The sequence below is a fragment of the Aulonocara stuartgranti genome (genome assembly GCF_965226115.1).
Source record: "Aulonocara stuartgranti genome assembly, chromosome: 5".
Lineage (NCBI taxonomy): Eukaryota > Metazoa > Chordata > Actinopteri > Cichliformes > Cichlidae > Aulonocara > Aulonocara stuartgranti.
The window spans coordinates 25525279-25536860 of NC_138943.1; the positions used below are offsets into that span (position 1 = coordinate 25525279).

Here is an 11582-nt window from a genome sequence, read left to right on the forward strand (position 1 = left end):
CTGCTCACATATTTATTTGATTACTTAACTTGTTATTGAGGAAGCGTTGGAGAACGGTTTTGAGCATGGGTGACAATCATACCACGTGCATACGTGGTCAAATCAAACTGAATGCCTGCAGTGAACAAACTGGACTTTAAACCTGCTTTGTCAGTTTGTTTTCTCTGGTGAGTTTTTCTTGATTGCCCAACCTTAAAATGAAACTGTCCTAGTTTAGTAAGGCTATTTACAAAAAAAAGGTGTTCCTTTCCAGAGAAGAGAACAACACATCACATGTGACTGACATTTGCCCTGCTTCTGCTTGTTTTTAACACATGCCTGTTTAATCTTCTGCATTCAAGCATCCCGTTACATTCACGTCCACACAAGTGTATCAGTTCTTTTTTGATATGTCAAACTTTCCATCATGTACAGTGGGGCAAAAAAGTATTTAGTCAGCCACCGATTGTGCAAGTTCCCCCACTTAAAATGATGACAGAGGTCAGTAATTTGCACCAGAGGTACACTTCAACTGTGAGAGACAGAATGTGAAAAAAAAATCCATGAATCCACATGGTAGGATTTGTAAAGAATTTATTCGTAAATCAGGGTGGAAAATAAGTATTTGGTCAATAACAAAAATACAACTCAATACTTTGTAACATAACCTTTGTTGGCAATAACAGAGGTCAAACGTTTACTATAGGTCTTTACCAGGTTTGCACACACAGTAGCTGGTATTTTGGCCCATTCCTCCATGCAGATCTTCTCGAGAGCAGTGATGTTTTGGGGCTGTCGCCGAGCAACACGGACTTTCAACTCCCGCCACAGATTTTCTATGGGGTTGAGGTCTGGAGACTGGCTAGGCCACTCCAGGACTTTCAAATGCTTCTTACGGAGCCACTCCTTTGTTGCCCGGGCGGTGTGTTTTGGATCATTGTCATGTTGGAAGACCCAGCCTCGTTTCATCTTCAAAGTTCTCACTGATGGAAGGAGGTTTTGGCTCAAAATCTCACGATACATGGCCCCATTCATTCTGTCCTTAACACGGATCAGTCGTCCTGTCCCCTTGGCAGAAAAACAGCCCCATGGCATGATGTTTCCACCCCCATGCTTCACAGTAGGTATGGTGTTCTTGGGATGCAACTCAGTATTCTTCTTCCTCCAAACACGACGAGTTGAGTTTATACCAAAAAGTTCTACTTTGGTTTCATCTGACCACATGACATTCTCCCAATCCTCTGCTGTATCATCCATGTGCTCTCTGGCAAACTTCAGACGGGCCTGGACATGCACCGGCTTCAGCAGCGGAACACGTCTGGCACTGCGGGATTTGATTCCCTGCCGTTGTAGTGTGTTACTGATGGTGACCTTTGTTACTTTGGTCCCAGCTCTCTGCAGGTCATTCACCAGGTCCCCCCGTGTGGTTCTGGGATCTTTGCTCACCGTTCTCATGATCATTTTGACCCCACGGGATGAGATCTTGCGTGGAGCCCCAGATCGAGGGAGATTATCAGTGGTCTTGTATGTCTTCCATTTTCTGATGATTGCTCCCACTGTTGATTTTTTCACACCAAGCTGCTTGCCTATTGTAGATTCACTCTTCCCAGTCTGGTGCAGGTCTACAATACTTTTCCTGGTGTCCTTCGAAAGCTCTTTGGTCTTGGCCATGGCGGCGTTTGGAGTCTGACTGTTTGAGGCTGTGGACAGGTGTCTTTTATACAGATGATGAGTTCAAACAGGTGCCATTCATACAGGTAACGAGTGGGGGACAGAAAAGCTTCTTACAGAAGACGTTACAGGTCTGTGAGAGCCAGAGATTTTCCTTGTTTGAGGTGACCAAATACTTATTTTCCACCCTGATTTACGAATAAATTCTTTACAAATCCTACCATGTGGATTCATGGATTTTTTTTTTTTTTCCACATTCTGTCTCTCACAGTTGAAGTGTACCTCTGGTGCAAATTACTGACCTCTGTCATCATTTTAAGTGGGGGAACTTGCACAATCGGTGGCTGACTAAATACTTTTTTGCCCCACTGTAGCCTTATCAGTCAAAATTGTATCCATAAAAAGGCTGGCTGCACTAGAATTAAAATTAAATAAATGTATATGTAATACTAATAAGAAAAAAAAGCACAAATCTATGGTTTTTCATACTGGATTTGTCGCGTTTGTGTATATTTTAAGTAATAAGACAATACTGTTTTTACTCCAGGGTCTTATGAGCATAGCTTCAGACATCTGCCGCCCCAAGCAGTTTAAATAAAAGTAGCAAAAGTAAGATTGTGCTAAGTTCTTCCAGTTGGATAAAAACTCTTTTTAAAGTCTCTTTTTCTTGTTTCTTTCAGGAGTTTAGGGGTCCATTTCTCTAAAGTGCGTTCACTGACGTTAGACTCGTGGGAGCCAGAATTACTTAAGGTGCGCCTTCTTAACGCTTTGCCTACAGCTCATCTTCCCTCTGCCATGCTTTTTCCTCCCAGCAGAGTTACACGTCTTATTCCTTTAGTTCATTGCTAATGCAATTTTAATTAGCCCTTTTAAAAAAATGTTCACTTTCCGTGTTGTCTCTCTCATGTTTGTTCTCTCATCTTATATTTAGCTGATGTGTGAATTGGGGAATACTGTGATCAACCAGATTTATGAGGGATCCTGTGAAGAACTCGGAGCAAAAAAACCAGGCCCCTCCAGTTCAAGGTCAGTTTCTATCCAGCAGAGTAATTTTTCCAAGACTCTAAAGATACCTTTTACCTTCTTTCTTATGATCATTTACCTCCAGACAGGAGAAAGAGGCCTGGATCAAATCTAAATACGTGGAGAAACGCTTCCTGAAGAAGATGAGTGGCAGCGAAGCGCTCGTGCAAGGTGAAAGGAAGTCCCGCCCTTGGACAGTGAAGAAATGCCAGCGACACAACAGCTCTGTTCGGGCACCCAACAAGGCTCGTAGGAAATATCACCGATATGAACCTGGCAGCGCCTCGCCGGCAAACCTCTCAGCAGGTCAGTGTGGGGACTTGTGATGTGGTGATAAAACCAAACACACTGTGAAGCCCAGACTGAGCTCTTGTTCTGATCTTTTATTCTCCTGCAGCAGCTGCAGCAAAGTTTCGCCGGGACTCGCTGTTCTGTCCAGATGAGTTGGACTCATTATTTTCCTACTTTGACACTGGCTCTGGTCCTCGCAGTAAGTCCACTACACAATGTGTTGATACAGTGCATTGTTATTGTAGACTTTAGAGAAGATTTTAGGTAAAGGCTCCACAGTGAAACAAAATAACTCAGAAACTGAAGTTCTTATAGCAGTTTTCCACATATTTGTGATTTCCTGAGCAATCCAACCGATAACGTGTCTTTATGTAATGCAGTTTGTGCCAAGTAATGATTAACGTGTCCGTGGCTTGGCAATGCTTGGCCCTGCAGGTCTCAGTAGCGACAGCGGCCTGGGAGGAAGTACTGACGGGAGCACAGACGTCCTGGCCTTTGGCTCAGTGGTGGACAGTGTAACAGAGGAAGGTACGTGTGCTTGTGGGCTCTGTGCCACCAGTGTAAGTAGCTACAATTTAAATTAAATCGTGTTACATGTACTTATATTGTCGCTCATTCTCATGTTAAATTATTCACACACAGAAGAGGAGTCAGAGGAGTCCTCCAGTGGTGAGGTGGAAATTGAACAGGAAGTATCCTCAGACCCTGAAGACCCAAGAGAACTCCACCCTGGCGCGCTCCTATACCGATCCTCCCGACTCCACAACTTGCCGCTCATGGCGGAGGCTTTGGCACACGGTGCTGACGTACACGCCGCTTGCGAGGAAGAGGAGGGAAAAACGCCACTCATTCAGGCTGTGATAGGGGTGAGACGCTCTGTAATAAACATGTGTGGGTGTTTTGGTTTGGATAAAGTGATGTGGATGTAAATGAATAATTTCATTTATTAAATTAAGTTTATCTGTTTAATTGTTAAGTGACTTCAGACCAGTGCCCTTGATGTCAAATGTCATGAAGGTGCTGGAGAAACTGGTTCTTGCCGACTTTGCTTGCAGGTGACACATGCTCTCCACCCTTTTAAGCCAGTTTCTGTTGAGGGTGGATATCTACATGCTGCTGCATGTCTCTCCCACCTGGATAGTATGGATGGTACTATTGGCATTATGAGAGAATTGTGGGGTTTGGGGGATTTGTTTTTTTTCCCTCCACATCTTTAATACCATCCAACCACTTCTAAGTGAGAAGCTGCTCAGAATGGGTGTCACCACTTCTACTGTTCTGTCAGAGTGGCTTCAGTTTGCACAGCTGGTGTGGTGGTTTGTAATACTCAGGCATCACAGGGGACAGTCCTGTCTCCATTCCTGTTTACTTTGTTCACCGCAGGTTTCTAGTACAACAGTGAAACATGCCACATGCAGAAGCTTTCTGACACTGCAGTAGTTGGAAATCACCTCCTCCTTCTCAATGTTAGCAAGACAAAAGAAATGGTGTTTGACTTCCGGAGGGAAAAAAAATTGTAATTAGGCCCATTAACATCATGGGTGGAGAGTTAATTCACATCATTGGCCAGAATCTGGAGGGCATTTTAGTCATCAGCTCTCCTCCACACTACAGAGGCAGCACAGCTCCTTCTCCCTCAGACTTATTCAACCCCTTCATATGCGCCTTTTCAGGCAATCATTCCTACCGTTCTCAGTGAAACTGTACAATAACTCTTCTTGACAGGTGAACATGTTTGTCAGGCACAAGATACTGCACACATATTTCTGCATTATACCTTCTTGAAGGTGTTTCTTGAGTTTAAAATATCCATATTATTTATTAATGCAATTTATACTGCTCCATTACACTCTTTAAAAAAAAAAAAAAAAACCTTCTTTAAATTAACCTCATTTTTATTTCACTTTTTTATTTGTGTTGTTTTTTTGTTTTTTTTTATCACTGTTGGGTGTGTATATAGTGCAAACTTTCTATCTCACAATATAAGACCCTCACTAGGCGGCAGTGGCACTTTTACTATGTTGTGTATTTATTATAGATTGTGCTTTTATTGTAATTTTTTTATCCTGCTGCTGTAACACAATAATTTCTCTGTTGGGATAAAGAAAATCTTTTTTATCTGGACTGTCTACATTAAAAAAACATCTGCAGTCATAAACGATTAAAAACAAGAAAGACTCTCCACGTAAATGCATCGTCTGCCATTATGAACACTGTAGACTTGAAATTCTCCATCTGTCTCTTTGTTAGGGCTCCTTGATAGCTTGTGAGTTCTTGCTACAGAATGGGGCCGATGTGAACCAGAGGGACATGAGAGGCAGAGGCCCACTGCACCATGCAACCGACCTGGGGCACACTGGGTAAGAGAGACATGGAAGTAATAAGCTGTGTCTGATAATCATTGTGTTCTAGCCTGTGTATAATGTCATGAAATGTGGAAATTATTAGGTAAAAGCTACTTTCAGCTGCTCCCTTCCCACAAAGTGGTTACCACAGCAGGTGGCTCCCTGTGTTTGAGTTTTGCGCCAGACGTAGTCCCAAAGGGGATTTATGTCTCCAGCTAGAATTGAACCGCCTTTTCTCTTGCCAGGCGAATGTGTAAACCATTGTTGGTACACCTAATATTAATGTACCAACAGCAGTGAATACCTTTTGTTTTGAATGTTAAGGAATGCATGAAGTAATCTTTCCCTATAACAAAACTGCCTAACCAGTTTTGATAATCATATTATTCTTTGACACTCTATGTTGTTTTAACCAGGAAAAACTACAGGAAGTGTCACTGTTAAAAAAAAAAAACCGCACACAAAAGTCTTCCTCTGGTATGCAGTATAATCCCACGTGATACTTGCCATCACGAGTAACTCATTGCTTTAAAGTATTTGAAGTATTCACATTTGAAACTGCTTAAACTGGACCTATACGTTCAGACTAAAGTATGGAGCACAGAGATAAACTAAAAGGCATCAGTGAATACCACATCAGTAAGTCATCATGTGTGCATTCCACAAAATCTGCCATGTCACTATTGCTATTGTGGACCATATTTTATTTTTTGACTCTGCTAGGGTGGCATTAAAAACAATCCTTCTTTATTGTACTGCCTGAAACAAGCTGTTATAGCTTCTCTTCTTTTAAGCCAAGCTTCTTGTCATTGGTTACCCTTAATAAACAGATGTTTTGAACAGCAAATAGGTGGAGATATTCCTAACATGATGTGCTTGACATGATCATAATGGGGATATCCACTTTATGATACCATTCAGAGCCTTTGGTGATGTCTTATATAAGAATCAGACAGGAAACGAGGGAATGGGGCGCAGCAAATGCCCACAAGTGAGACTGGGACCCAGGCTGCTACACTTTAGCCTTATAGCATGTGGTCAACCAGTGAGCAAAACTGGGACCCTGTAGGGTAAAGAAATTTTTTTTGTCTTCCCATCTTTGTTTGTACAGCCAGGTGTGTCTGTTCCTGAAAAGAGGAGCATCACAAACAGAGGTGGATGAACAGGGCCATGATCCTTTAAGCATCGCTGTCCAGGCTGCCAATGCAGACATCGTCACCCTGTAAGACACTCTGTGTAATAGTAGCTGATCTGGAAGAACATGTATTACTTCATGGTTTTGCTGAACAAGCAACTAACCTGGCAAAACTTTAACAATTTAAATGCAGTCAGCTGAATTTTTTCTCTCTGTGGACCATATGTTTGTCTTTTGTGGTATTGATCCATGCTTTAATCCATGTGACTAAAAGAATTACTTGCACCAGATTGTTATTCCACTTGTAAGCACTGCGGATAAACAGTTAAAAAATAGTTTAAATCTTTATAATGTTATTATGAAAGCTTGTGTATCCATCATTGGTGGCAAAGTCATAACAGTTCTTTTCTTACCTTCCTCCCTCCTCTCACCCTTACCTTATTTTCTCACCTTCTATCATCTCCCTTTGTCCTGCCTCGCTCCTTCCCACTCCTGTCCTCCAGGTTGCGTCTAGCTCGGATGAATGAAGAGATGCGAGCGGCAGAGGCGGCTCCGCTGGGTCAACCAGGTCAATACCCCACAAGCAGTCCCACTGAGCAGCAGTATAGGAAGTGCATCCAGGAATTCATCTGTCTCAACATAGACGAATGCTAGTGGTCACTTCTGTACCGTGGAGCAAAGCCTGTGCTCTATTTATAAATCTTCCTCCTGACTGAGAAAATAACATATTCATGTAAAAGCTGCCCCTACACCCTGATCACAAGTCTGTTACTTCCCCTAGATCTAAGCCTGCAGGCAACTTCTGATAAGCTGGGTGTCTGAATACAGAGTGACTATTGGATGCTTCGAGTCATAGGGAGCATCCCCGTGATGGACCTTTCTAACTCTACTGACTATCCAGTCACCTTCACCATCTTCCTGCTTCGCCACTATGTTTCTGCTTACCATTACTTGGCACTACCAATCCTAGCTACACAACACAGCCAGTAAAATGACATCAGCTTTCTTGGTGTTTCGCTAACAGGGTTATGCTCTAACTTCATTACATGGTGTGACCTCCTGTATGAGGGTGTGGGTGTTTTTATTTTTGTTGCCTAACAGCTCTTACCTCAGAAGAATCTCGCTGCATTAATCCTGTACACTTTATATCTATCCAGACCATCTGTGTGACATCCAATGTACCCATCTCTCCTTCATCAGAGATGTAAATATGCATATTTAGAAGTTTAGAAACTGTGTACTGTGGCATGAGGTAAAACAATATGGTATTTGTTCCAGTAACTTAAAAGAAAAAGAGTAACTGACAAGCTGCAGTAGAGGTGGGCAGGATAGTTTTACTGTGTATAAAAAGGGGGGTCGGGAAGGAAGAAGTGAAACTGTGACAAAAATGTTGAAGGGCTTGTGGGGAAGAGACCCTCGCCTGCTTTGTAAGATACTTTGTGTCGTCATGAGTGAGTGAGTGAACAGGAGAGTGCATGTGTTAAAGAATACTGAGAGACAGTTAAATAATATGTAAAGGAAAAAAAAGACTCTGCACTTTTCCCATATACAGAATTATCATTTAGCTTTTACATTGTTCTTGTCTAGTCAAGTTGTTGTCGATTTATTGTCTATTTTAATGATGTCTTTTTTATTTATCTTTCCAGAGGACCAGTGCAATGCATTATTGAATGCAGTTTTATATCAGCATTTCTGTTAATGATTGTCATTTCAATCTAAAATCCTTATTCAGAATTTATGATGGAGGTCTTTAGATATATTTTGCATTAACAGCAGTCAGAAAACTTTCAAATGGCCTTAGATTACAGAGTACTTTTGTCTTGGCAGTAAAACGTGCCACTTCTCATTAGGTTATGCAAACACATCAATGGAACTTCTGATTTCTCTGAGGAAATTCTGAATTGACAGTGACTCATTATTTGAGCAATAACTGCCAATAGTTCAGAGCAGTGAGAACATGCAGAAATGTAAAATTGCATCATGTTATTCACTTCCATTTATAGAACATGAAACTAAAAAGCTCTTCAGCTTCCTGGCAATGGTAATATTACAGGAAAGTATTCGTGTTATGTTGAAATTATGGAGTATATTTAATCTTTTAAAAACTCGTGTCGTGACAGGACTAGCATATCTACGTCAATGCTAAGAATATCCTCTGTATGCTTTGCTAGATTTTTGGGAAGTTTGACCTTTGCATCTTGAGCATGATGAATATTTTTTCTATAATTTGATCACTTTGTGCAGTGCAGTCCTGTCAAAAAAAGCATGTACCGATATGACCTCTCTGGTGTCAGAAGTTTCTTCCTTTTTCCACCTCTGTGCCATTGTTTCATCCACACACGAATCTGTGGTGACTTTTCTTCTTTTCATTTCTTTCATTTTTTTATACTGTGCTTTTATTTTCCTCTGCCAAAGACTTTTTTTTTTTTTTAAGGGAAAGTGTCTGACACTGTTGTATAACATCATGTTAAAAAAAGGAAAAAAAGAAGAATTGTTTTGGGTATATACAGGATACTCTTACCATCCTTTCTGAGTTGTGAGAATGGTAGAAACACTGTTGGTGCTCACATGTTCAGAAGATGTGACTTACCTGATAGATACAATAGTTCAATGTACTGCAAGTAGAACCAGTCTCGGGGGGTGATGTGAAGCTACTGTGACCAAACTGTTAAGAGCTGTCGCCCTCGCGGAAGTATTAAATGTTGTGTCCATTTGTGTGTAGTATTGGCTTAAGAGTGGTTAAAGGCGCAAACATGCTGTATATAGTACACTTGCATATTTTAACTTAATGCTAACTTCCTGCCTCTCGGCATTCGGTCACAGATTCTGTTTAATGTTTGTTTTTCCATTGTCTTTGAAAAACAGCCGGTCGGGTAGAACTGTGACACGGTTCTGAATTACTTGCGGGGGTTCTTCTGTTTACTGGCATTTGGATATCTTTGGAATACTCCCTTCCATGTCTTTAGAAGCACTAAGGGGAAAAACAAAATACATACAATAAAACTGAGAAACTGAAATGGATCTGTTAACCCAGCTGCCTGCTTCTTATTCTCATTGCTGTTCCCTCTCTCATCTTTTCTGTCTAACATTCTCCCAGCATTCTTTTTCCAGATGATAGCTGCTCTAATTATTGAATAATAATAAATACGGCAGTGGTTGTAATCCATAGATATAGCCAGATGCTGGGAGAGTGCTATTTTACAGAATACTCTGGTGTGTCTTTGGTGATTCACAAACTTTTGGTAGCACTTGGCTTATTCAAAGCAATAAACCAATTAGTCTCATGTTGTGAAATATCACTGAGGTGTACACAGACTCTACTATTTAAGAATAACTTAAGCATTCAGAGTCTTATGGGTATTAAAACAGTGCTTCATCTGCTTGCCCGCAGCAGCAACACCGTGCCTTGAATAATTCAGTGTCTCCAGTGTGTAAAACATGTATGTGCTCTCACAAGCATATGTCACACCATCCCTGAATAAAATGTCCTCTCTAATTCCTTTAATTTAACACTAAAGACAAATGACACATGTCCACTTGAGGAAATAACCACTGACTGACATATCATTGCTTCTGTTACCACAGGACGTACCCCGAGCAGCAGGAGAGTAAAACCTAAGGATGTTCGGGATAGAGTGAGTGAAGCATCCTGGGCTGTCTTGCTGTGGCACACTAGCGTGATACTATGATTTTTCCTGCTCTGGTGGTTGCGCTTTAACTTGAGGTTCTTGCTCTGTGGCCCTCCCCCCTCCTATTTTTATGGATAAGCTTGGAAAACATTTGCTGTGATAATGCTGCCAGTCTTTTCCCTTTCTTATAAATGAGGCACAGGAACATTGCCTTAAGGAGGATGTGCCAAGATGGCTACAATACAGTATTTATACAGTTAAACTGTAATTTTGACTGAATTCAATGAGAGTTGGTAAGTTAAAAAAAAAATGAATGAACAGGATGCTCACCACTACTTCCCTTTAAATTCCACACTTGCTATTAAGTATCCAGGAATCCCATTTAAGAGGAAATAAGGTTTTTTACTTGTACGCCCCATGAGGCTTGGGAGCAACGCAAAAATATGAGGCTGCGGGCACTTTTCTCTTTCGTGGGTATGCAAAGCAAACATTGATCTGATCTTTCTTCCTTATAATCTTGCTTATATACAGTACTGTACAAAAGGCTTGAGTCACCAATTGTTTCTTAATTTGCTTCTAATAAGCCAGACTTTTGTTATTTTAAAAAATGTGGTCAATAGTTCAAAGTTTATCAGCTGCTTTTTCACTGAACTTTACTCCAGTCTTTGTGCCTCACAATTTCCATTCATTCAAGTATAAAAATGCTTCTGACTTCAGGGATGTGCCAGGCTCGTCTTAACAAACAACTTGCCAAACAACTGGTTTTAAATGTTATTTTTAGTCACCGTGTTTCTGATAAATGGTCAACAGCATTTGTTGTAGATAAAACATTATTTTTGTACCAATGAGTTGATTCCTAAATATTAGCTGAAAACTTAACATATGTCCACGTGGCTTTCAGCATGCGCTTAAAATGTTGAGGAAAGGGGACAAGAAAGGATTTGAAAAAAACAGATGAACAGGATCTGAAAGTCATGTGCTTAAGAAACAGGTTAGAAATACAGCATAGACCTGGCACAGGCTCTGAGATATGCCCTTCATTTGATCCCTCTACTGTTGACTGAAGCCTCACAGAAATTGTCTCAGTGCAAGGGTAGCTAGATTCTTAGGAAAGGGAAACGGCTAAAGAAGAATGACATACGCCAAATATACAAGAATTGGACTAAAAATCAGTGGCGACATTTTTGAAGGAGTAATGAATTCAAATTTTATATTTTTAGTTGGTGTCAGTGAGTGTCTACAGCATTGTCATGGTTGGATTTTGACCCACCATATAATGATGACAGCTTCATTTTTAATGATTACAATGATCCCGACCACACTTCCAAAGCATTGCTAGATAGAAAAACTCACAATGAAACAGTATCAGGCATAGATTCGTGTTACCAAAAGAAAAAGAAATGAGTGGTGTCTCAAGAGTTTTTTCACAGTAGTGTATCGCATATTCTAAAAGAAGGTTGGTAATTCTCCATGGTGCCCTGCAGTGGGACAAATCCTTGACTTCAGTGT

At 40.9% G+C, this 11582-nt stretch overlaps 1 protein-coding gene across 1 annotated transcript in view; it reads left to right on the forward strand.

The window, feature by feature from the left end:
* LOC309706139 (arf-GAP with coiled-coil, ANK repeat and PH domain-containing protein 3-like) overlaps positions 1–9940 on the forward strand; it is a 58784-nt gene extending 48844 nt beyond the window's left edge. The window contains exons 16-24 of the mRNA XM_082532404.1: positions 2331–2400; positions 2582–2676; positions 2759–2979; positions 3071–3163; positions 3391–3492; positions 3607–3830; positions 5215–5324; positions 6421–6531; positions 6948–9940. Coding sequence (XP_082388530.1) covers positions 2331–2400; positions 2582–2676; positions 2759–2979; positions 3071–3163; positions 3391–3492; positions 3607–3830; positions 5215–5324; positions 6421–6531; positions 6948–7098 — 1177 coding nt within the window. The 3' untranslated portion in view covers positions 7099–9940. The remainder of the gene's footprint in view (positions 1–2330; positions 2401–2581; positions 2677–2758; positions 2980–3070; positions 3164–3390; positions 3493–3606; positions 3831–5214; positions 5325–6420; positions 6532–6947) is intronic.
* The last annotated feature ends 1642 nt before the right edge of the window (positions 9941–11582 follow it).